This window comes from Pan troglodytes, chromosome 19, assembly GCF_028858775.2.
Source record: "Pan troglodytes isolate AG18354 chromosome 19, NHGRI_mPanTro3-v2.0_pri, whole genome shotgun sequence".
NCBI classification, from domain to species: Eukaryota; Metazoa; Chordata; class Mammalia; order Primates; family Hominidae; genus Pan; species Pan troglodytes.
The window spans coordinates 19,505,911-19,531,464 of record NC_072417.2 but is presented as its reverse complement, the minus strand read 5'-3'; the positions used below and the strand labels follow the sequence as shown (position 1 = coordinate 19,531,464).

Below are 25,554 nucleotides of genomic sequence, written 5' to 3'. Positions count from 1 at the left end.
CAGTGTCTCAGATTTCCAGAGCCCCAAAGATGAGGTTGTTTCCCATCTCTTCCCATCTTCTTCTTCCCTCCTTCCCCGGAATTCATATTCCAAACCACACTTCCCAAGGCAGCCTGGAAACCTCCCCTCCCCTGCTAGCCTCTTCACATCCCTGATCCTGCAAGAAATTTCCTTGCTCACAACCATGCAATTGAGAAGCCACCACTCCTTTGGAACTGGGGGAGGAGCTGGAAAATAAAAGCAAGTATAGAGTGGGAGTCTTCCACCATGCAGGCCTTCTGTCCTGGCTACCCTAGAGGAGACCCGGTAGAGTGCTGTGGCACCCTGTGTGTGCTTCTTCCCAAGAAGCCAGGGCTCAGAGGCCCAGGGTTGGGGTGAGGCTGAGAAGGGGGGCACCTGCTATCACAGAATCTAAACTCTGAAACCACTGTTCAGTCCCTGGGCTGGGGTAGGGGGCACCTTAAAAACCACACTCTGTTGGGAGGCCGAGGCAGGTGGATCACCTGAGGTTGGGAGTTCGAGACCAGCCTGACCAACATGGCGAAACCATGTCTCTACTAAAAATACAAAATTAGCCAGGTGTGGTGGCGCATGTCTGTAGTCCCAGCTACTCGGGAGGCTGAGGCAGGAGAATCGCTTGAACCCGGGAGGCAGAGGTTGCGGTGAGTGGAGATTGCACCATTGCACTCCAGCCTGGGCAACAAGAGCGAAACTCCGTCTCAAAACACACACACACACACACACACACACACACACAGACACACACACACACACTGAACAATGACAGCCTTAGCCCAGTGCCTGGCAGGGAAAGACTCTTGCTCAGTAAGGCCCAGCCCTTCTTTCCTTAGCCCTTTTCCAAATGCCAATCTCAACCCAACCCAGCTAGCTGGCCCCTCACCACTTCCTTCTAGTTCCACTGCTCTCCTCAGGGCTACTCCTCAGCTGAGAATAAGGGCACCTTCAGAAAGAGGAATAGTCCAGATTCCAGTGGATTTCCTAGAGCCAGACTGAGTAAGCATCCACTGCTCTGGGTGTATGTAAACTCTGAATATTGCAAATAAACATGCAGTAACTTCTATACCCAGATGCCCACAGAGCTCCAGGACACACAAGGGAGTGCCTCCCATGCACTGTCCTGCTGAGGATGGGTACACACAGAGGTGCCCAATTTCAGAACAGGAGAGAAATCAGGAAGTGTCCAGTCCAACTCTTGCCATTGTTACAGATCAGGAAACTGAGGCCCAGAGCAAGGAAGTGATTTGTCTAGAGTCATACTTGGGATAGGCTTGGGAGTTGGAAGGCCTGAATTTCAGATGTTCCAGCTTGGCTATGTGACATGAGGCAGGGCACTCCTTGGGCCTGAGTGTCCCCTTCTGTAAAGACTGGGCATGTGTATGGAGGGAAGGGGTTTAGCTAAATGATCTCTAAGGTCTCTTTTTGGACTGAATGTTAGTGATTCTCCATGTGCTGATGTAAAAGTGAGTGACAAGAAGTAATAAACTGAGTTCAGACAATAATGGGCACCATCGTCACCAGATTCAGAGTATTTCCTCTTGAGGTTTAAATGCTTACCACCACTGAGCACCAACCCGGTGCCTGGCCCTCCCTTGCCCCATAGAGGCTCATGCACTGCGTTTTACTGCTCTTCTGTGTGTAGGGTGGGTTGTTTTCTACCCTCATTACCAAACCAAAAGTGCTATATTTAGACACTGCAACTTGAGCAGTAAATAATTAATTAGTCTAATTAAAGGAGGAAGGTTTCAACCTGGCAATTTTTAACCAGGCATCAATGCACCCATTGTACCAGCCAAGCCCTCTCACCCGACCCCCTCCCTGCCCATACACCTACCAGCCTTCCCAGTTGCCTCCCCCTCAGTTGGAGACCAGCATTCCCCCAGATGGCCAGCAGGGTCCACAGGGCCAGACTGTGTCCCTCATGACAAAGTTCCACGCTCTGCTGTGCTTCCCCATAGAAATAGGTCTGCCGGCAGCTGCACCTCAAAGCTTGCTTTCCCTACCCCCAAAGCTGTGCTGGGCTCCAGGTCTCTGCTCTCTGCTCTTGGGAAATGTGTAATCTACCTCCCCAGCTCAAGATGCCCCAACAATGCAGCGAGTTTGCATTTCAAGAAACTCCCATTAATATCAATTTACTTCACTGAAACCTCGGGTTCTTCATCAAGTTGATGATTTATGATAAAATCAATTAAATTACGGCCACTTAGGGCCCAGCCGCTTCCTCTCAGATTTCATTGGTGCGGGGCCCAAGTGTCTGGTGGAAAAATGCAAGTTTAGCTGGAGGCGAGGAAAGATAATTCTGCGGCTGAGAAAATTTAATGCAAAACAATTTCCAGGCAAAGCTGGGCGTCTGGACAGAAATGCAAGAGCCACTAGTTGGCCTGCAGAAATTACTATCTGGGGGTCAAAATGTTTTTCTCCCCACCCCCATCCTCCTGCATGGCTCCCTTACTCTGTTCGTCTTTGTATTATTCACTTGCTCCCCACTCCCAAACAGAGATTTTGGGGGAATTCGAGCAGTAATGGTGGGACACAAGGCTGCCAAGGTCCAGCCTCAAACCACGGATCTCCCCGATCTTCCCTACCACACCAAGCCTTTTCTCCTTTTGGCCTCCCCTCCTCAACCAACCATACTCACTAATTCCTTGGCTTCCCACCACAAAGTTAAAAATTCAAAGTGAAGATGAGGCTGGGTAGGCAGAAGGCACAGGAGGCACACAGGGAAAGGGCAGAGGGGCAGGGGCCAGGAGGCCAGGCCAAGTGGGCTCTGCTGCATGTGGCTGCGGGAAGAAAAAAGCAGGAAAGAGCACTACTTCGTGGACAGGACAAGGGGCAGTGTGTCTAGAGCTACCTCATCCCAGAGTTCCAGAACCAGAGAACATGGGGTCTCTCTCCTGGCTCCCAATCTCCCAGCTCACAAAGTGATTCTGCAAACCCATCCGCAAAGCCCCACCTGGAGTACATACAGCTCCCGATGTGCAGATGCACTCACACAATACACAAACATACCTACACATGTGCCTGCTTACACGCTCCCTTTGCATACACCCACCACACTGTGCGCCTGCAAAGGGACAGTTCCCACTATTCTCCCTCATCTGGGAAAATAAATCCCAGTGCGTCAGGCTGGCATCGCTTCCCACTCCAAGGAGAGGGGCTTCTCTGGCCTCTGCTCTGTTTGGTTTTTGGTTTCCAGAGCAGGCAGGAGTAAACACAGCTTCTCTGAAGCCATAAATCACCCCCTTTCCTACCTTCTGGGCTTAACACTCAGCCTCAGTGCAATCCCTTGTAGTTTTGGCTTCAAATAACCCGCTAGGTGCTAAAGGGTTGGGCAATGGTGGCAGCTGGGTTGTGGAAGCTGACCCAGCGGTCGCCCCCCAACCCCACTGCCCCTAACAGATGCCCCTCACATTTCCCTCAGTACCCACAGCCCCCAACTGCCCTGGAAAACCCTCCTGGGCCTCAACGCCCTTTCTGAGCGGGAGAGCTCTCCCATCCCCTAACAAGATCATGTCCACCCGCCCACCCAAACAGCTCCACATTCCTCCACACTCGTCCTCCACCCCCAGGTCCCTTTACCCCCTTGAAGCCCCCACCCTGCCTTTCAAAGTTGCTCTCATCTTCGTCTTCAATTCGGATCCCGGCCTGTCCCAGGAGAGAGGCCTGGGGGCGGGGGTCTCAGCCACCCACCTCTGCACCCCCGCCAGGCCCCGAGCGCCCCGGCTCCGCACCCCACACTTACCTGTGCGGTCTTCCGCTAGGGCGCGGGCAACGGCGGGCGGCCGGGCGCTGGGTGCGCGCGGGGGCCGACTGCCAGGCCCCGGACCCTCGGCCCAGGCTGGGGCTCCGCCGCCGCAGCCAGCCGCATCCTAGTCGCTCAACCCGCAGCAACCCCCAGCAACCCCCGAGCGTCCCGCGGAGCTGGGGGAGAGGCCCGGATGCGCTCGCCCCCACCCCGCCCCCGCCCCCGCCCCCAGCTTTGTTCGGCCTCCAGGGCCCCAGGAGCGCGCGGATCTGGCACTCCGGGCGCGGCAGACGCCAGTTTCCTGAGAAGCTCCCACTCCGTCCGGGCCGCGCAGGGCTGCGGGAACCCCGGGCTCGTCTGGCACCGAGCTGGACTCGGGCTTTGAGAGCGGGCCAAGTTGCCAGGCGAGAGGAGCGGCAACTGACAGGGGCACGGCGAGGCGTAGGGAGCGCCGGGGGGCGCCATGGCGGAAGGCGGGCACACCGGCGACTCTTCAATGTCACCAGCGAAATGGGTTCCATATGTCCGACCCGGCAGAGAAGGGAGGGGAAGGGAGAGAGTTCTGGGCAGGACAGGAGTGGGGACAGGGAGGGGGGCAATGGAGGGAACAGAGCAATGGCGAGGGGGCAATGGGAAGGATCAGACGGGCGAGAAAGATTTGCATCTCCCCTTTTCCCTCGAGTTTTCTAAAGCTGCTTAGGCTGGTAGGAACTTGCTTTCTCTTTTTCCTTTTCTTGTTCTTTCCTGTAAGATGGGGGAGGAAGGAGATTAGTAGGGGAAGCATCCGCTTGTTAAGGCTGGGAGTTTGAGGGAGGAGATGTGGAATGGAGGTGAAAGTTCTTAGGCGGCTGGAAGATCAACAACTTCCCCAGGTCCCTAGAGAAAAAAAGAGACCAAACCCACAAGGGGGAAGAAAAGCCAAGAAAGGATTCCAGGGTCCAGGTGTGAAAGACTGGTCCCAACTCCCCCCACCCCCATGATGAAATTCTGTTTGGGGAGGTCCCAATGATTAAGTTACTGATGCTGGTGACTGTGGTGGAGGCTGAAGTGTCCTGGACATCTTGGCCATTCCCTGGCACTTCAGCTCCTGCCACAGCTGCCTCACACCTGATTTAGCACCCCCAAGGGCCTACTCTAGAGGCAGTTGTTTCTGAGATGGCCTGGGCTTTGGGCAGCTTCCTGTAAAGAAGGCTGCTAGGGAGCAGGGAGCCTGGAGGGGCTTCCCTCTGTGCCTGCTCCCCAAAGGGTTTGGGCTCTTTTTCTGTGTTGGGTCTCTCTGTCTTTTCTAACCATCTCTGTTGTCTCCGTTCCTTTCTCACAGCCCCTTTGTCTTTTTCCAATTCTGCGTCTCTCAGTGTCTTCAGTGAATTTGAATTGAGCCTTGCAAAGGATTTAGGAGTGTCTCCAGAAATCACTTCTGGGCTCACCCATTAGGTTGAGTCTCTTCTTCCCTTTCCTCTGTGGGGGAACCCACCCTCTGTCCAGAGAAATTCTCTTCTAGAGAGAAGGGGACAAAAGGGGTAGTTTCCTTCCCACTGCCCTTGTTCTCACTTAACTCTGTGTGTGTGTCCCCTTGTGAATTGTGGGGCTCCTTCCTCCAGGACAGCCTCCCTTCCCCTCTGACTGGCCTTTGTTTCCACTCTCCCTGTCATCACCTCCTTGGGCTCAGCTTTGACTTCCCATCCCAGAAAGGGATCCTGCTGCTTGTTCTCTCTCTGGGTCCCTCTCTTCCTCATCTCACTCTTCATCTTTCTATCCAATTCCTCTGGTCGCTAAAGCGTTAGCAGCCTGGCTCCTTAAAGGCACAGAGATAAACACTGCAATTATATAGAGAGGATACCAGCAGAGAGTTAGGGGAGAAGACAGAGTCAGCAGCTTTCTTAGAGCTCTGTCTACCAGATGCATTCTATCCCAACCCCTGAACAACACAAAAGCAAATCAGTGGGGTGGAGGGTGCAGGACTGGTAAGAGACAGGGTGCTTCATAGCTAAATGAAGCAAATGTATATATAAACAACAAAGTCCTTTCAAACTTGCTGATTTGGGGTAGGCCTAGATGCCTGGATGGAAGCATTAGGCATCACATGGGGGATTTACCAGATAATGGTGGCAAGGGATGGTCCCCTTGCTTTGTCTCCTGGGGAAGAGTCTGTGCGTGTTGGGGAAAGGGAAGGGGAGGGGATATCAGTGTCACCTCCCCTCCTCTGGGCCAGAGGAGACAAAGACCTGAAGAGGGCTGAAAGAATAAAGAGGAAAAGCTGGTGGAGTGGGGGTGGGGGTGGTTGGTCAGACTTCCACGTCACAGGCAAAGGTAGCAGCAGGAGGGGAGATGGAAAAGGGTTGGGGAGGAGGAGTTGCAAACGCAGGAAGGGGCCTGTGGGACTGGCTCTCCATGCTAGCTATGGGCTGGCCCAAAGAACAGATCCTTTTCTTTCCCATCTTTCAAAGCATGCTGAATTCAGAAGCTAATACAAATGATTCTACCCTCTTCCTTCTCTTTCATGTCCCTCCTCCTCCCCATGGAAGAAGTGATCCTTCCCTGCTCTCTCAAAAACTCCAAGACTTTGCCCTAACTCTGGACCACCAGTTTGAGGGAGAACGCGCCCTCTTCACAGTCATACCCCCCAACACTTTCCAGATGAGAGAGAAGTAGAACTGCTTGCCTCCCACACTGAATGTGTGTGGGATTCTCCAACACTCAAGGAGTGGGTGGGGAATGAGACTGAAAGGTTTGGAGCCCCTATGCCCCAGGTCTCTTTGCTGCCTCTGCCAGCCCTTCCCACCTCCTCACAATCTCCAGTGCTGTCAAAGCTGCCCCTGTATCCAGACTTTTCCCTAGTTCTTTTTATCCAGGTCAGACAGTGCCCCTACCCATCCCAGCCTTGGGTCCTGGCCTTCTCTTTCTCCCCAAACCCTTTTCAACTGAGACTCCTGAATTGGGAGGCTTCACCCACTACCCACTGAGAATCCCTTGTTAACATGGATGAGACTCAGTGTTCACTTGGAGCAGAGTGTGGGAGCGAGCTCCTGGATGCTACAGGGACTGGGGCCTAAGCTGCCACTCCACGTAGTGGATGCCATGAATAATTAACACCTGGGCGCGGCGTTGCTCTAACTTCCCTGCTCAAAGGTTTACACTAGCAGGCAGAGTTAAATATCACAGATAATCGTGGCTATAAAGTCAGTTGGCCTGGCTCCAGTCAGGGAATGAGGGGCCAACAGCTGGGACTGGAGTTGGTGAAGGCTCTGGCCCTCTGCACCTCATCCATCACAACTTTGGGGCACAGTGCAGAACATTCCCCAAAGCCACCTCTGGCTTTGCTCTTGACCAGCAGCCTCTCCCCTAGTAGGAAGGAACTGTGACCTCCACATGAAACTATAGGAGAAAGTTAACAGCTCTTCCCCTCCCTCTCCAATCTGCACCCCGTTTGCTCCCTTTTTGGATGAGGACTTAGTTAAAAGAACACACCCGACATCCTCCAACACTCCCAACTTTCTGGGACCACCTGATTCCTAGAACATTTCTTTTCTAGAAAAACTTCGGAGAACTTCTCCCCACTTTAGCCCCAAACACAGAGTCCCTCACTGCTGAGGAAACTTTTCTTTGTTTCAGCAGGTCAAAGGAAGGCTCCTGGGGTGTGAATTCATTTCCTTGTTTTGTTAGCCAGGAGGGTGGGGAGCCAAAGCTTTCAGCTTCTCTCCCTGCCCTTCACCCTCTCTGCTTGCCTCCATTGTCTCCCCCAATTTGGGTAATTCCTTTTCCACCTTCGACCACCCCCTAGACACATCAGTCCTATAAATTAAGCTTTAATAATGTAACGGAACCCGTCCCATCCCTTTCCAATTGCACAGAACTTTGATTTGGTCTCCATTGATCACAAAAATATTTGCCTTCAACTCCAGTAATTTCTTTCCCCACTTCCACCTCTCGTACTCTAAGGCTCCTTCTGCCTTCAGAGTTGGGTTTGTTCATCCAGGGCTGGAGTTGGAGAAGCCAAACTCCTGGAGGGGAGCTGCTAAAAAATGGAGCTCTGTCTGCTGCTGCAGGAATGTTGGCTCTATCAGGCTCACAAATATAATTTTTATATTAGACCACAGTCATTGACTGGGTTTATATTGCCAATGAGGCATTTCTGGTTTACCAAATTTATGAAAATCTCGCTTTAATTGATAATCACAGATGCTGTAATTTAGGACCTCCAGCTATAGAGCTTTCATATTAACTGCTGATATATTACTGTAAATCATCTGAAATAACCAACTCCTGGGAGCAGAGCAGAGAGGGAGGAAGTGCCTCCGAGAGCGACTCTCTCCCGGCCGGCCGCAGAAACAGCCCAGCTTCCACATCATTTTCCGTGAAAAATGATTTATCGAAGACATGGCCATAAACAACACAACTCGCTCACAAACACACGCAGACGCGCACGCACACACACGCGCACACACACACACACACACAATGGCTGGCATGCCGGCTGAGAAGCTGACACCCATATTGCTATAAATCAAGAAAAAGGTTGGAGGACAGAGGGAGAGAGGGAGAGGGAGGGAGGGAGAAAGAGAGAGAGAAAAGAAGAATATTCCTAAAATCTCTATGCAATGCCTCAATGGGCATAAACACACAGAGCACCGTGTGAAGAGAAATGGCAGGAAATGAAGATGGCTATTTGTCACATTTTACGACAATAACATTAATAACAAACAATAAATTTACATGGACATATAAGACGCGGTAGGTAGTGAGAAATCCCTTCTACTTACAATACCCCAGCCCGCGGTGTGGCTCCGGCTGCGGGGCTGTTTTATTGCTGTCTCCCTTTCTTTCTCTCTCTCTCTCTCCCTCTCTCTCTCCCCCTCTCTCTTTTTTTTTTCTCGGGGTACAGGCTTGTTTTTCAAAGGACAGTTGAATTGCACGTCAGAAACAGGGAGACCGAGCCTGCGATTTTCCTGACGAATACATATCTATTCTGCAACCTCGGCATTAATTATTTAATGAATCACGTGACCGGGAGGGGGAAGGGGGTCTTTCGATTTCAGGCTCAAAGGACCACTATGACCTTCCCCTTCAGGAGGAGAAATTTTCCTGCAAAATAAGTTCCCCCTCAACCCACCAATGGAACAGTAGTGAGGTCTCCGTCTGTCTCCCACACTCACATCCATACCTACTACATCTGCAGCTCCCTAACCCCCATGGACACACACTTACCCACAGCCCACCTCTCCTCTCTCCCTTCTCCTCCTGCTTCTGCTTAGTTCGTGGAGGTGCAGAAATAGTCTGCAGGGGCGTCTAGGGGGTGGGGGTGGGGTGGGCTCAGAGCCCTTCTCCAAGCCCCTGGATTTCTCAGCTTCCAGTTCTTCTCTCTGCATCCTTTAGGATTAAGGTTCCCTCCCCAACTCCATTTTTTCCCCAACTCCTGGGGATATTTACTTGAGTGGGACCCACTCCCTCTCTTCCTAAATAATGGACAAAATTTCTGAAGGAGCCACTTTGAAAATAAACACTTCATAAGTCCATGGTATAAGTGGATAAAGAATGGGGCTTCTGGCTTTATTCTCGTTTTGATCTTTTCTGGTACCTTTTGAAGGGGCAAAAAAGGGACAGGGTGAAGAGATTACTTTGGAGCTTCCAGAGTTGAGAATAACCGCAAGGGGGACTTTTTTCCCTGTTGTGTTGTTACTACTATAGGAAATCAAATGCGACTGGCCGTTTGAAAATAGATTCTAGAGACAAAGACTGGGACGAAGGTTTCTACACAAAAGAATCGGACTGTCAGCCTCTCTCTACCTATGTCACACCCTGTCTCATTCCCCCCCCTTCCCAAACCCACCAGTGAAGACAGCTGGAGATTTGAACAGGAGAGGAGGGAAAAGAAAAGAAAAGCTTTGAAATCAGCCTGGCAGCCCCAGGATCCCTATTTCCCAGGTGTTAGCACCCCAAGCTTCCAATCAACAAACAATGGAGGCTGATCAGTGGGAAAAAGATGGGGGATGGCTATGCCTGTTAAAGGGTTAAATACCAGGGACTATCTATTCCCTAGGCCTAAAGAGAGAGACACACACAGACCCCTTCAACTCAAATATAAACAAAATAAAACAAAAACAACCCCCCATCCAAACTTGACCAGTTACGTGCAACTAGAATCAGAGTTCTCGGCCGGGGCATGGGATGGGGGGTGGGGATGCAAAGGGAAGCAGAAAAGACATTCCTGAAGAAGTCGCAGCCTTATCTGTCCTCAGCAGCTCTCGAGGCAGCCAGGACCAGAGCCTCCGGGGCAGGCAGGGAATCCAGGAAGAATGAGCTTCAGGGTAGGGGAGCAGGGGTCTGAGGGGCCTCCCCCGGCTTGTTCAAAGGGGTCTAAACCAAAAGCAACTCAGTGGAGAGAAGGTTGAGGACCCGGTTGTCTTAACAAGCCCCAAAGAAACAGCCACCCCGGTGTCGGCCTCGGAGGTTCCAGCTACAGTGGCAGCTGCACAGCTTCTGCCCCAGCTAAGAGCACTGGAATCTGCTCTGGCCTCATGGGGTGGGGGCGCCGGCCAGGCCTGGACTCTGTAGGGGAGGTGGTCAGCTTTGATTGTCCAGATACAAAACACAGACTGGTATTGAATTCAGCCTGCTCCCGATGTGGGCCCTGCTCCCGGCTCCAGCGAGGGCAACTCCCTGAAACGTTCTGGCCACAAATCCATTAAAAATGGTCCTCCAGAGAAAAACACTCTGCTAAAGTCTAAAATGAAAATAGAGAGAGAGCAGAGAGAGGAGAGAGAAATGCTGGATGTGGGAAGACAGCAATCTCTAAAACGGAGAAATAATTTTTAAGGACAAGAAAAAGACAGCAAAATGACACGAAGGCACGCCGGCAGGTTCTGTTAAAATGACCATACTCTTTTCGGATCCTGGGAATGTCCACGTTCAAATAAACAAGCGCCTGATCGCGAGCCGAGCACTTTCTTGCTGCCGATAAAGCGAACGTTTACACTGTAAGAAAGGCGAGATTGATTTACGAATCTGAACGCGCCAGTTTTATGGCTGATCACAAATCCGTCAGCGCTCAACTCACGCTGGGAAACTTCCCAACTCCGTTTTCCAACCAGACCCCCTCCCCAGCTGCCGCTTCCCAGGGAGACCCACTGCCAGCGCTGGGGCCGCCTTCAAGGGCTCTGGCAGAACTGGGCAACCCCCTCTGCCCAGGACAGGCGGGTGGAAGTAGGAGAGAGAATGGGGAGGGCCGAGGGAACTGGGGAGAAAGAGGGAAAGAAGTCAAAAGGTTGGGAGGACTGGAGTGGCACTAGGATTGTCTGGAGTGAAGGAAATGGGAGATCTGGCAGTTCCCCTTAGTGAACCCCAGGCTTCCCTGACTATGGTCTCTCTCCTTTTCCCTTTGGTGGGCCCTAATCCTCACATTGCAGAAAGCAGTTTGTAAAGTCCTCGGCGACTAGGTCTTTGTCACTTGAGCCTATAGAGGGCCCACAACTGGCTATCTGCCCTTACAGGTAATGAATACACATCTCCCTGAGCCCCAAATATTTTTAGTCCAGGAGCAGCCTAGCTAGCTTTGTGCTCATCCTCTGTCTTTCCTGAGGCCTCCAGCCCCTCTACTTATGCCACCCAGGGACAAAGGAGAGAGTATCAACCACTCCAGTTATTTCTTGCCTGAGATAGAGTCCCCAAATTTCAAGAAACAATTTACAAAATGCAAACCAACAACCCACATATCCCAGCAAGGTTCTGTCTCTCCTAGTCTTAACTGAAGGGTAACATTTCATCCTCCCAGCCAGCGTCTGTCTGTATCTGTCTCTCTTTCTCTTTCTCTTTGTCTCTGTCTCTCCCTAAGAGGGTGGCTGCTGGTGTGGATTTTTAAGATACAGCAAACAGAATACAGTTTTTGGAAAGGCTCTATGTTCAGGGCTCACTATTTGGCAAATCCTTCACCTATTTCTTAAAAGTTTCTGGAAACTTTGGCTAACCTGGGACAGCAGGCCCTGGAAAGTACTCAGAATAGCCTGCACTGATCCTCCTCCCATTTCCCTTGCTCCTCTGGTGGGTGAGGCACTCCAAGGGCTTTTTTCATTATTGAGGAGATTGAGAATTAGAGGAAAGAGGTAAAGGTAGTTATAGAAATAGCTTCCTTAACAAATGAACTTCAGAAAATGGGTTGACAGGCTGTGGATTTGGATGTCAGCCCTCAGGGAGATGACAGCCTCTGAAGCAATGTTCATGGCGGATAAGCCCTTTCTCTCCTCGCAGCCCAGGAGTTTATTCCTCTGGCCCTCTGAAGCCTTGTGGATTAGGCCCCTCCGACCTCTCATATCTTCTCCCTTTGTCTTTCTTCCCTCAGTTCCCTCCACGTGAAATAGTAAAGAGATGAACTGGACCTGGGAGTGGTTGGGGAGAGGATGGCTGGAGCCTGGACTGCTGAAGGTGCTGTGTACAGAGAGACAGATTAGCACCCTACTTTCCTCCCCCAACTGGACCCTTGGGCTAAAAATCTTTACGTTTTTTTCCCCCAGTGGACAGTAATAGAAAAATAATCCAAAATTTCCAAAATAGCAAAGATGGGTTTGGGGCCTAGAGGGGGATGGAGAAGATGGGACATATGATGGGCCAAGGACCCCTCCCTGCAGAGGTGTGACTCTCCCTCCTGGGCAGGAGGCAAGAGCCAACACAATGTCCAGTCTCAGCGAGGTCAAGGGGCTTCCGAGGTCATTTTGTGGTTCTAATACTGAGCTAATCGCCTAGAAAGCGTGGCCTCTCCATGAACTCTCTCTCCTGCCAGCCTCCCGCCTCCAAACCCTAAGTGAGGCCTCAGGGAAAAAGGGCCAACACATTCAGGTCGGCTGCAGAGCCCACTGACTCCCTCAGCCTAAGAAACAGGGCTGCAGAGGAGAGAACAGAGACCTCAAATTAGGAGAGCAAAGGGAAACCAAACCAAACCAAACCAACATTTCTCCTCCAGGAAGAAGGCTGGGGAGACAGAGCAGAAGACAAATATTTCTGCATCAGTCCACCTTGTCTGTGAACTGAGCAGTTTCCTGCTCCAGAGAGTAGCACATATTTGTCTAGAATCCCAAGCTAGACACAAGAAGAAAAAAAAGAACATATCCACTTATACCCGCTCCAAAGCTGGAACATTCCATCCAAGCACTGGATTTGATTTTTCCAAGAGGCAGCAGTGACAACGTCTCACTGGTAAACAGGCATAGGGGACACCAGTACCCAGTGTAGACAAGCAGAGTCACAGGAACACACCGACCACATGTGGACCTCACTAGACACACCCATGCACACATGCTGGGGCTCGCTGTGCCTGCCTGCATTTTCCAAAACCAGAAAAGCGCTTCTGAACTGCCTCACAAAACAACCGTCTTCTCTGGGGTTTTTCATGGGCCCTGACACCTCAGTCCCAACCAGTTCAAACACTCTCCAGGTGTCGAGGCCCCTCTTTCTCTCCCTCTGACCCAAGCATCAGTCATCATAAAAGGGAGCAAACCTGCCGAAGCATCCACCATAAAAACCCAGCCAAGAAAGTTAAAAAAGAAAAAGGAAGAGGCGAGAGAGTGTTTCTTCTTTCAGTTGTGAAAAGAGCTCATAAAACGATCAAAACACGCCAGCCCGGGCCCGGGCTTTGTTACCTTTGCGCCTCTCGCCTCCTCTCGCCCGAACTCTGCGGATCCCATTCATGACGAAGGGCTTCTTCCAAACTGAGAGAAAAAAGTTTTCAACTTTATGGTTCCAAATTTTTTCCCCCTTGCAGATCCGGGAGAGACGGCTAACACTTTTTTCCCCCAACAGCCGGTCCAAGGAGATTTGCTGTTGAATAATAACAAAGGAGAGAGGATACGTATTTAAAGAAAAGAAGTGATTAATGGTTTTCTGTATAATTCTCACATTTTTCTTAGCTCTTGTCTACACAGAATGGCTGTGAACTTTAAGCTCCATAGAAATCTTTTTTTTTTTTAATTCTATTCATACCTTCCAAAGAGCAGCTTTGATTTGGTTCTTTAGAGACATTCCTTAGGGGGGCATATGCTTTTTAAGAACTATTTTCCCCCTCAACTGGGGCTGCGGCATCCCCTTGCAGCTAAAACACCACACCGCGATCCGACCGAAATAAAGCTCGCCCCTCTCATCCTCCAGGTCCACGATGATTTTTTTACGAGTCTCCCAGCAGCATTTAAACGGACAGTTCAGCAGCTCTTTTGCGGCTGGGGACACCGGCCTGTCGGTTCCCCCTGCCCTACCCAGCCTCCAACTACCGGAGCTGCAAGCTGGAGGAATGCAAAATAAATAACAATAAAACGCGCGGGTGGGATTGGTTCTTTTTATTTTCTGAAAGGAGATGGGACTGAAAAAATGACTTTTAATTGCATATGCTCTCCCGAGCCCCGAGCTTTTTGGAGATGGGGTGGCTGCACCCTGGATGACCAATAGACCAGAGACCCTGAGGCTGGAGCCCCCAGACCTTAGAACTTCCAAGCAGTGCTGCACAAAAGCAATCCGAGCCTGACAGAGCTTCTGAGGGTCACCTGCACCCCTTTCCCCTACCCCCACTCCATTCTAGGGGTGACTGGGACCTCAGAGACAGAAAGCTATTTAGTCCCCAGTCATACTTTCGATACTTTCTATGAGAAAGAAAATGAAAATTAATACTGGAGCAAGGCTTCACAAAAGAGGCCATTTGTCTTCTTGATTATCTATTTGCTTGTCAGAGTTTGAGCTATGGCACTGGCTAGCTTCTTTGTAATATAAAAATACTCTGAAAACCTGCAAACACCCAGAAACATCTGTGCAAAAAATTAGACTCATTAAAGCCTTAAACACCTCAGAGGAAAGCGATACCTTCTTATGCTGCGAGCAAAGAGGCCAGCCTCATGGAATCCTCTCTCGGAACTTTAATAACCAAAGAGCCTTCTGTCTAGAAGGAGACAGCTTAACCGCATTTTATTTGCTTATGACAAATAAATCACGATATGAAAGGCTTTGCCGTACTTAAGCCTCTTGTGTCCTACAATGAAACATTTTCCCCCATTAGGGACTGGAATCAGCCCTCCCAGTCCTTTCAATCCATTTTTGGACTGAAGGGAAAAAACTAAAAGCCCCAAAACAAAACACACCCACCCTAAAAGGAAAACAAACCAGCCACCACAATTTGGAGTCCTCTGAGATAAAAATTCCCATCAGACTCTTTGAAAAAAAATCTTCAACCACACACAATGTGAGGCTGAACCCAGTAGGGTGCTTAAAATATACACTGGGTGGCATTTGTCCATATCTTTACGCCAATGTTTCAACAAAAACACGCTGTGCTGGTCACAAGAAACCAAACATTTATTTCTATTGTCACTCTGTACAGCACACAGATATTCACACATACGAAGGGTTCTAGACTCAAGCAGCCCCAGAGGTAGGAAGGGGCCTGGTTTTGGAATGTCAGAAAGAGAAAAGGAGAGAGGACTCACATGACACAAAAAAATAGTAATAATAATATTATCAATAATAATAATAAACGATGCAACATAATAAACTATGGGAGAGGGCTCTGCAACATCCTCCTCCCAGACTGGGAGGGGCACATTTTATTTCCTAGTTTCACATTCATTTTCAGTCTAGGAGAGAGGCTTCTGCTGTACAACTCTGGACTGGCAGAGTAGTGCCCAGCTCCCAGAACTCAACTGGCCCCTCACCCTGCCAGGCATGGCTTGGCTTGGCCTTTCAGAGGAAGGCCCTCCCGGGTCTCTGAGTCTCTCTTTTTCCTTGGACTCAATTTCCCTGCTCACTCCTGAGTTGTCAAGGCCACCCCCTTCCCTACTTGCTCCCCTCCTCTGTTGCCCACCCCCAACCCCACGGTGGAAGTGGGTGAGCAGTCATTCTGGCCCTCCGTGAACGGGCACGAAAGATGAGGGAGAGTGTGTGTGTGTTACCGTGGCCAAAACACTGCACTATCTGGCAGTCAGAGGGTGCTTTCGCTGGGTATCGGGAGTGGGGGACAAAGAAAGGAAATCCAGGCTGTCTTCCAGCAGCGGCAGCAGCAGAGGCGGAGGCGGCCGAGCCGGGCCTCATTTGTTAGCGGGTGTCGAGGTAATGGTCGCCACCGAGGCCCGTCCTCTCCTCGGCAGAGTAAACAAGACAGATGGGCCTGGACCTGGCGTGATTAAAGATGAAACGTGGATCCATCTTCGCCAAAGCTGAAAACGAGGAGCTGCGGCCTCCTCCTATTTCTCTTTCTGTCTTTTTCTTTCTTCCTTCTTCTTGCTTTTTCTTTTTCTTTTTTTTAAGAAAGAAAGCAAGAGATTTGAATCTTGCTTCTGGGGGGGGCCTCCCCGTGGCCCTCTATTGTCATTTCTATAAATAAAGCTTCCCCTCCCCCTCTTCTGCGTTTATTCGTATATAAAGTGTGGGGGAGGGCAGATAGATTTTTCTGGGGCCCAGGCCCCAGGGCCCCCTCCTGTCCCCCCACCCCATCCCCTGCACTCACTGCCCACCCCCACCCCGAGGTTCGTGGCTCCCGCGTGCGGGGGCACTAGAGCGCGGGGGGGCCTCCATTGGGCCGGCCAGGGGGCCCTCCGGCTGAGCCTGCCGCACCACCCGAGCGGATCTTGGTGTTGGGCAACTTGTGGTCTTTTTTCCACTTCATGCGCCGGTTCTGGAACCAGATCTTGATCTGGCGCTCGGAGAGGCAGAGCGCGTGGGCGATCTCCACCCTCCGGCGCCGTGTCAGGTAGCGGTTGTAGTGAAATTCCTTCTCCAGCTCCAAGACCTGCTGGCGCGTGTAGGCGGTCCGAGAGCGCTTGGGCTCCCCGCCGGCGTAATTGGGGTTTACTGGACACACACGGAGAGAGGGAGAAAGAGAAAGTTTTATTGCCCCCGAAAGGGAGAGTCCTTTCTTCCAGGGAACACAGCGTTTCCCTCCCTCCCTCTCCCGCCACCTCTTCTTCCTTCTGAGGGAGAGGGGGAAAAACGAAAAGGGAAGAATGCAAGACCCAAGAATGAGAAAGAGACCTCCAAGTTTTGGAGGGTTGTGCTGTGTCCTTGTTGTTTGGGTGTCAGATGGGGAAGGGGGGCGTGTGAGGACTCCCCCAAGGTTTTAATTGCTCCTCTCTCCCCCTCAGCTTGGGGCCCCCAGAATGGGAGAATGAGGGGGTGGAAGAGGGAGGGGAGGTTTCCCTAAACCTTTCCTCTGTTTAGTTCCCACCCTTGCTGCTCAGATTCCAAGCAGTGCCTGCCCCTACTGAAAACTTTTGCCCACTTCTCCAGCCAAGGAGTCAGACTGGAAGAAAGGAAAAAATAAATACAGGGAGTTGACTCAACTCTCCGCTTAAATACGGATTACCTCCTCCTCCTTCTCCTCCTCCACCTCCTCCACCCCTCCCCAACTTCCACCTTCACTAAGACTGTATCTCCCTGGCGAAAAAGTCGCTGGTGAGAATGGTGAAGAGGATGGGGAACCTACTTCAAAGGCGCAGGGCCCACCAGGCCATAAAAATTTATGGGGGATGTAATTATGTGGCTCTGAAAACAGGCGACCGTAAATCTCTGGCAATGGCGAGTTTATAGCGGGGACAATTGGCTTCCCCAGCTCAACCCCCCCCCCCCACCCAGGCCTCCGAAGTCCCTTTGGTGTAAAGCTCCAGGGGTGGGAGGGGGAAGGGGTGCCCACGCACTCACCCGTGCTCACGTGAACTTTGCGCATCCAGGGGTAGACGACGGGCTCTTTGCACGCGGAGTGGGACGGGCTGGGGTGCAGGGGGTTCTGGGCGCAGGGAGGCGGCGGGGGGCTGCTGCTGACCGCCTCGCAGCGCTGGCCGGGCTCCGGGAGGAGGGCCCCGGCGGGTGGCGGCGCAGGAGCCCGAGGGGACAGACCGGGCGGTGGCGGGGGCGGCGGGGGTGGTGGCGGAGGCGGCGGGGGCCCAGGGTCCCGGCAGGCCGCGTAGCGCTGCACGGTGCACGCCGCGCGCCGCCCGAAGCCCGCCTCCGGCTGGAAGCTGCTCTCTCGCCTCTGGCCGCCGGCGTAGTACCCGGGCGAGTGGTCGCTGGGTAGGTAATCGCTCTGTGAATATTCCTCGCATGGAGGGAACTTGGGGTCGACATAGTTTGAGTTGATCAAAAAAGAACTCATAGCCATTAATTTCTGGGAATTGCCCACAAAATATACTAAAATTTATTCCGACCCCTGACTCGTTTTCCTGTTTCCGAAAGCCCTCCTACTTACTGTCAAGTGAACAAAGTTAGGCGCCCACGTGATCCTCCGAGCCAATGGCCGCCCCGCCTGCGATTCCCGGATAAGGAAATCTGCTCACCCGGACCCCACTCCAGTCAAAGAGGTTTATTTCCCCTTCTTCTCTTCCCCCTCCCCACCCACCCACCCAACACCAGGATTTACATAGGGCTCCTGCGGGGCGACCCCCTCCTTGCCTCGCTGTCTCCGGGATCAGAGAGAGAGCGAGAGAGAGCGCGCGCAGGTTGCGACTGGAGGGCCTGTTGGGGCGCTAGGCAGAGCGCAAACCCTAGATCCCTTAAGAAGTTGGGGCTCCCGGTGTAGCCCTCCTGTTCTGCCTCACCTCTGCCCAGCATTCTGTACCTTCCAAAGGCCCCAGTCTCCTCCCCTCGGCGGGAGGGAGCGCTAGCACCCTGCGTCTCTATGGGGAGTTAGGTTACTGGCGGGTTGGGGGCTCCGTCTCGAAAGGGGAACCCATACGGGGGCCAGAGCACAGAGCTTGGGGCTTTTCTCTGCAGCTGGATGGGGAGGGGTAGGGGTGAGAGAGGAGGCGTCCAGAGCTAGAGGGCGGGTGCGCAGAGGGACTTGTCAGAGATGAATGGAACCGCGGGCGGATCGATAGGAAATTCATGCACTAATTCGGGGAGACTTCGCCTTCCAAATCTCATTTAGCTGCACGGTTAGCTAGACTGTGTCCGTCAGTCCGTCTGTCCCCCTTCTCCTATCCACTCCTCCCTTTAACCCACACGGCCCAAGCCTGGAGAAACGACTTGGTTTCCCACACTATAGACAGAGCGCTGGGGTAAAAAAAACCTGCAACTTTTGAGAGCAAAATTGATTAGCAATTTGCTAATTCCATAACCACCCGAGCAATACTAACCATGGGTCCGAGACGTTCTAATTGTCGCCGCCTCCGCGGCGAATAGAAATCTCACATCCCGTTGATACTGGGGATACAGCCATAGAGGTGACCCACACAGACAATAACACCCCTTGGTAATCGAGTATTTCCAGGTCATCTTGTTCTGAACTGAAACGGAAAGGCGGCCTCAGCATCCGTTTGTTAAACAAATTTCCTTTGCCTTCTTCGCACACTGAAGACAAGTCATTTTTTTTCCGCAATTTCCAATAAAGCCTCCCTGAGCCCAGAACAGAAAATGGGTGCGTTTGGGACGAGAAGATAAATTTAAAACTTCAACAACAATAACATTAACCTCTTAAAGAGATGTGAAAAGGGACCAAGGCTCCCAGGGGCAGGCTTGGGGAGAGTTCAGGTAGATGATTTCTCCATCTCTAACCAGTTGAAGGAGGAAAAGATAGAGGAATAAAGAGGAAGGAGTCTTCGGGTGGCCAGTCACCAGACTGTCCTCATTCAGAAAAATACTACATATACATATATATATATATATATATATATATTTTTTTTCTTCTGGAAAAATAAGAGCGGAGTGTTTATGTCAACTACATATTCCCCTAGATACGAATTTGTGACCACAAAATTCCTTACACAAATTCGGATCTACAGGGTATATACAGAAGACAGACAGATCTTCTTGGCCCAGAAATTTTCCAGTTCTCCTACTTTCCGCGCCTTCTTCGTTTGGGGTGTGGTTTGAGTGCTTTGGTTTTATTTCGTTTTGTTCTAGTTTTGAGCTCTGGGAACAGAAAAAGGCAGTGCGAGTCCGTTCTTGGGATTACAAGGTTTTCAATTCTCCTCTTCTATTAGAATTTCAAGTAGCCAGTTCGCAAAGGGACGGGAACCTTGCCTCCGCCGCCGCCGCGCAACTCTCGGTGGCGCATGAATTATGAGATGTAAACATTAGCTAAGCACAAAAGGAGGAAGGGTCATTCTGAGGCTGCCGTGAAGTCAGATTCAGGCCTTTCTGGGTGCCTTCGCGCCCCTCCCCTCCCCCCAGGACTTTTTTTTTTTTTTTTTTTTTTTTTTTTAGAAAAAACAAAACCCCAATCGGCTCCTCCGTGCCCCTCCAAGCCTTTAGTTTGTGATCAAACGAATATCTAGATATTTTCCAAAGCGCCTCTCAGCGAAGGGAGGAGGAAGAGGCGGCTGGGTGTGAAGGTGGTGTAATAAAAGTCCTTTTGGAAAAATTCAGTGGTAAAAAGAGAGAGAAACAGCTGTAAAGAAAAATGCTGGGAGACCAAGCAGATGGGGCCCCGGATATTTAATGACGGGCAATTCCGTTTACAACCTGAGAAAAGATCAAAGGCGTTTCATTTCCGAATGAAGGGCAATGAGGAACCATAAAAGATGCAGCCAGATGATATAGAGCCCCTCCCAGCCTCTCACACATCCTGGGAGCCAGGAGAGAGGGTCTATCCCGGGGAGGTGTGGGGAGGAACCCCATTTCCCCACCTTCCTAGCCCCAGACGGGTCCTTTCCTTCTAAACACATATGAACTCGCCTAGCCACCTGCTTGGGTTGCTGGTGGTAGGGCCAAAATGGGCATCTGGGGTTTCCGAACCAACTTTCTGAAGCTCCCAGAAGCCGTGAATTTACTAAGCTGAGAGTCTGGGGATTGGGCTGGAGGGAACTGAGACTGTGAAAGCTGTGACAGAGTAAGGGAAAATGTGCATAGAAAAAGCCTCCACCCCACCCAGACTCCCTACTCAACTCCCTAGGTCTGAGAAATACTTGCATCTTTAGTGAGGAAGTCAAAATAATATCAATTTCATTAACAAATACAGGAACAACACAAAAATAACCCTCTAACTGCAACACTCCAGAGATCTCTGCCTATGCCCAGTCCTGGGACCTTGCAGGTGGGTAGGAGGAGAGTTCCCACCTGCCCACAACTAGGTCCAGAGACCCTCTGATTTTCTTTTAATCTTAAATCTAGGAATTGCCAATGTTGGCCTCTGGGCCTGATTTCTAACATCAACATTCTCCCAGACAGGCTGAACTCACACATATTTGGGAGCAAAAAGCAAACTATCACACTATGGTTGTCTTTGCCAAGAGAGGGTCCAATAGGTAATCTCAGACCCCCATCTGGGCACTCAGGGAGACTAGAGTCTGGCCCAGGGCCCACAGACAAAATGCGCTGCTAGGATCCCCACCAGCTCCCTAGCGTCAACCAGGGACCTTTCCAAATCTTGTCATAGGCCACTTAGGGTCTCCAGGACCCACTCCAACGGTCCAGGCCCCTCCCCCACCCCATACCTCCTGTCCTCAACTCGCCAGCTCTCGGAAACCCGTCCAACCCGTCGGCATTTCGGAAGTTTGGGAGGGCCGCTGGGCCGGCGGCCGGGCCTCTCTGCTGCTCTACACTTCACAAGGGATGCGGCCCAGGTGCCCCAGTACCCCAAGAGAGAGGAACAGGCGGCAGAGCCACCGCGGGTTTGGGTATCCTTGATCCTGGCGCCCAAGAGCAGAGATTTTTCTCCTCTGCGCCCTGGAAGCCACCACCTGCCAATCCCACCAAGGCGCCGCACCCCCCTCACCCCTCCAGCCGCCCGAGATGGAGAACAGGGTTTATGGGCGACTCCCAGGACGGGTTTCACCGGAGCGGGAGGCTGCCTCTCCCCTTCACCGCCCAGAAGGATACGAACAGCAACACGCATAATAGTAAAATAAGAGCAGGGGCTGCGCGCGAGCTGAGCCACCTCTCCTGCGCTCCCGGGTCTTTCCGTGGCTTCCCAGCCGCCTTCTCCTGGCAGCCACAGGTTGCTAGCGTGACCTCGCGCCTCCCAGCCACCCTCCGCCGTCCAGGCGTGCCCAGTCCGCTAGGAATCATCACCTTTTGTTGGCGGGGAGAAGGGACTCAGCGAGGGAGCGAAACCGAAGGCCCGAGCGCAGGCGAGTCCCCAGCCGGCCTGCGCACCGGCGGCGGCGGCGCGGAGGAGAGAAAGGCCCAGAGGGGGCGCGGGCGAGGGTACTCACCGGGAGGCTCCCCAGCCCCGCCGGCCGCCGAGCCGCCCGCGGACGCGCCGGGCAACAGCTGAGCTCTCTCCTGTCCACTATTGTGTGTCCGGAAAACAGGACCGCGGCGGCGGACAGAGCCACGGGCTCCCTCAGAAGCCGGAACGTGACTTTTTTTTTTGGTGTGTTTTTGTTTTGGAAGCGCAAGTTTTCGTGTTAATCTCATACTTTGGCAGTCTTTGTTAAACAGCTAGGCGCGTCACGAGGCTCTCAAACATTTTAATAATTTTTAGACGCCGTGACCTGCGGTTCACCTCTCTCCCGGCCTCCCCCACGAGCAGGCAGTTACTATAATATGCTCGCGCAGTTCGCTGGGTCATATTGAATTTTGCGTAGGTCATTACTTGGGAAAAAAATGACAGAGCAGAAATTTGATTCAGCTCATCCTCTCCAGCTCGACTTTTCGCCAGAGCCTTCTCTTCTCTTCATCCAACCCCCACCCGAAAAAAGTCCCATTCGGATAGGAGTCAGTCGGCCACGCCCCTGTTTTGATTTTCCATCATTCCCATATTTTGTCAGCTCGGGTTCCAGAGAGAGTGTGGGGTTTCATGTGGGATCCTTTTGAGGCCTGAGAATGAGGCTGGCACGGAGAAAACTGAAAGCATGGCTTTGGGCACCTGGGCCCCAGAGAGCAGGCCTGAGCAAGAGGCCCCTTCCCTGAACCTTACCCCTAAATGCCTGTATGGCCAGGGCCCGGATCCCCACCCCATTGCACACTCCATCTGCTTTATTTGCTCCCCCAAGTGTCAGAGATATCCTCATTTCTACAAAAGCTTTGGAAGCTCCAGGGCCTAGAAATGACCACTCCACCTCTTGGGGCCAAGATTTTGGTCCACACAACCCAGCAGGTTTGGGGAAGATAGAACCCTGAGAGAGGTGCTGGGCTGGGCTGGTCAAAGCCGGCGACATAACTTTCAGAGCTTTAACTGTCCTTTAAATACAAAACAATAGCTTCCCCCTCCCCCCGAAGAATCGTTCTCATCAATACAGTAACACTTTTGCCTACCCCCATCACCCACACAAGGAGGTTCAGGAGCAGATCAAGAAGGCATTTAAAATAGTGAGATTTTCTTGGGTTTGTCTCTCCAGGATTAGAATCTGGTGGATTGCCTACAACACACTTCTCCCTTTCTCCAGCTTCCTAGGGTCCTGCAGAGGTGGGTCAGGTGACTCCCTTTCCTCCCAATTCAAGTCTACAGACTGAAACAGGGCTCCAGCCTAGTTGGTAGGGTGGTATCCTCCTAGTACAGAGAGGTCAAGAAAGAACTCCCCAAGGCACCCAGCTTGGTCCAGAATGGCAGAGGCCACTTCTTCCCCATCCTGGTCCTTCTAGCCCAGGACCTTGGGCTGCTCCAGTCTATACCTAAATTTGCTAACGTTCTGTCCTGGAACAGAAGGAGATGGATTCTTCAGTTCAGGCTTTGACATCTGTCTCTTCAGGACTCCAGGAATTCCTTCCTGGCTTGACACTGCAGAGAAACTCACCTAAGGACTAAGCAGAAATAGGGACCTTCACCCAGTTGGTTTAGTCAAAACCCTGGGTTAAATCTATTTGAAATTTGATATAAAACCTTTGTCTCTTCTGGCCATGTTTCAAAAGGCATCTTTACAGAAACTCTCAGGTTATCTCCATCCTGGAAGGAAAAACGCCCACAGTGTACCTCTTATAGTAAATGCTTGGAAGAGCAGATAATGACATCTCATAATACAACAGTCATTTAAAGACCCAAAATAGGCATATGCCCCAGTGTTATAATTACTGAGTCTCTCTAGGCATTTACTCATGAGCTAAGCTTAATGTATGGATTCAAAGTTCATTTCAGGTCGCCTGTTTCAACTCCCGTAAAAAAGATCTCCGTGAGGCCATTTGGTATTTTTCCTTTGCATTTCTCCTCCCTCATCCAAATAGGAAGAGAAGGAGTCAAGATGAACACACAAATGGAGGCTTGGGAGAGAGTGAGAGAATTAACAAGCTAATCTTTCAGTAGGCAAGTTCTTAAACTGGAGCAATTTGGAGAGAGGAATGAGAGTTTGGAAAGGCTCCAGTGTTGGCCCATGCTCATGGACCCCACCTTCCTGACACAGCCTGGGGGTTAAGGGTTCTTGAAAACAGGCCTGCCTCTCCCAGGGGTGGAGGATTGAAAGAGCCAGTGGTTTGACCCCTTTAGGGCAAGCAGGGTGAGTTGATGTTGGTGAAAATCAAACCTTCACATTGGAAGTATTCTTTGGCCCTGCCAGAAGTCCTACAAAGACGTGGGGGTAATTTAATTGAATTTCTAAAATGTGTGTGGCTAGGAAGGTTTTAATTAAATTTAATATGGTGACTCAAAGATTATCTTTGGAAGAGAAAATTGCTCAGAGGGTTCACCACACCCTAAGCGCTGTCTTTTCTATAACTCACCACCACCACCACCAGTCTCGCCCTTTTTGGAGAAGGGATTTTTCCTTCGTCAGTTTCCCTTCCCCAGATATCTGCCTCTTCGCTGCCCATTTCTGCTCCCCCACTTCTGCAACCCACAAGTCTTCCTTACCTCCAGCATCCCTGGCTCCCTCGTCCGTCTTCACACACATACAGCCCCCTCCCCCACCGCCCCACCCCGCCCCCGCCGCTAGTCGCCTCCGCCGCTCCCACTCACGCATGGTGTAAACTTTTGACCCTCCAACTTTGCGACCCCTCCGGCAATAACACTGGCCTCACCACCCAGGGTCTCATACTGCTACGCGCCGGCCGCAGAAACCCCAGGGCAAAACGCTTTCCTTACCCCTCCCCCCTTCGCCAATGTCCCCACTCCCCCAGAGCCTTAGACCTGGGCAAGAGGAGTCTTTTGACTATTAAATATCTCCTTGGAAAAAGACGCGTAACCCACCTCCCGCATTTTCAGCGGTCTCTTCTATTGGGATGCCTGGAAGGGCTTTTGACCACCCACCCTTCTTCATTTTTGACACCCGAGTGGGGCCGAGGTTGCCGGACGAGGAGACCTATGGCGAGCAGTAGAATGGGCTGACCTGGAGAAGGGCATTTCTGGGGTGAAGGGTGGAAAGAGCTTGGAGCAGGGGCTCCTCGGGAGCAGAAGGGGCCACTGTGCTCACAGGGCTAGAGGGAGAGTTCAGTGTCCCAACGATGCGGGGGGGCCCGGGGCCACCTTGCGCGGCCGCTCGCTGGCGGCTCAGAGGCCCCAGCCTGGCTGTGAACTTGGTCTAAGGCGGACTCTACTGGCAGCTCCGGGATGTTACAGCCTCTGCCTCTGGTCCAGAGCAGCGGCGGTGCGGCAACCCGTGCGCTTTCGGTTTCCCTTCCGCCCAAATATCGCCTCCCAGACCCCCACCTCTCACTGGGAAGGATTTCCTTTCTCCCTCCTTGGGATCCCTTGGGATTCAGAAAACAGAAAAGAAAACGAATTAGAGAGATGCATGCACCTAAGGACAAGCCTGCAGGAGCCCCGAAATAGGGTATCCTCTATCATGCCTCCAAATCCTTCAAGAGGCGACGCCCCACACAGGCTGGCACTTTCCCTCCACTTCTCCCCTAGGTGTGCCTTTCCGTGCTGACTCCCCACCTTTCCAACTGGCCTGGGTCATCTTTTGGTAAGGCAAAATGGTCTGGGGCCTGCGAGGTACCTTTCCTCCCTAGATGCATTCAGCCCT

At 51.9% G+C, this 25,554-nt stretch overlaps 1 protein-coding gene and 1 non-coding gene across 2 annotated transcripts; both read right to left on the bottom strand.

Moving 5' to 3' along the window:
- Positions 1–15,067: 15,067 nt before the first annotated feature.
- Positions 15,068–18,088, bottom strand: HOXB4 (homeobox B4). Its single transcript, XM_001173043.6, has 2 exons — positions 17,423–18,088; positions 15,068–16,576 (listed from the first exon to the last, which is right to left on the bottom strand). The coding sequence occupies exons 1-2, from the start codon at positions 17,877–17,879 to the stop codon at positions 16,278–16,280; spliced, it is 756 nt and encodes a 251-aa protein (XP_001173043.1). The 5' UTR covers positions 17,880–18,088; the 3' UTR covers positions 15,068–16,277.
- Positions 18,089–19,412: 1,324 nt separating this feature from the next.
- On the bottom strand, positions 19,413–19,521 carry MIR10A (microRNA mir-10a). Its single transcript, NR_035560.1, has one exon. It is a non-coding gene; the product is annotated as a microRNA mir-10a (primary transcript).
- Positions 19,522–25,554: the final 6,033 nt, after the last annotated feature.

Bases quoted from the DNA above. Each gene is read 5' to 3' on its own strand.
- HOXB4 (XM_001173043.6), bottom strand. From the start codon at position 17,879: ATGGCTATGAGTTCTTTTTTGATCAACTCAAACTATGTCGACCCCAAG. The intron at 16,577-17,422 runs GTGAGTGCGTGG...GTGTGTGTCCAG, and splicing joins CAAAGTTCACGTGAGCACGG to TAAACCCCAATTACGCCGGC.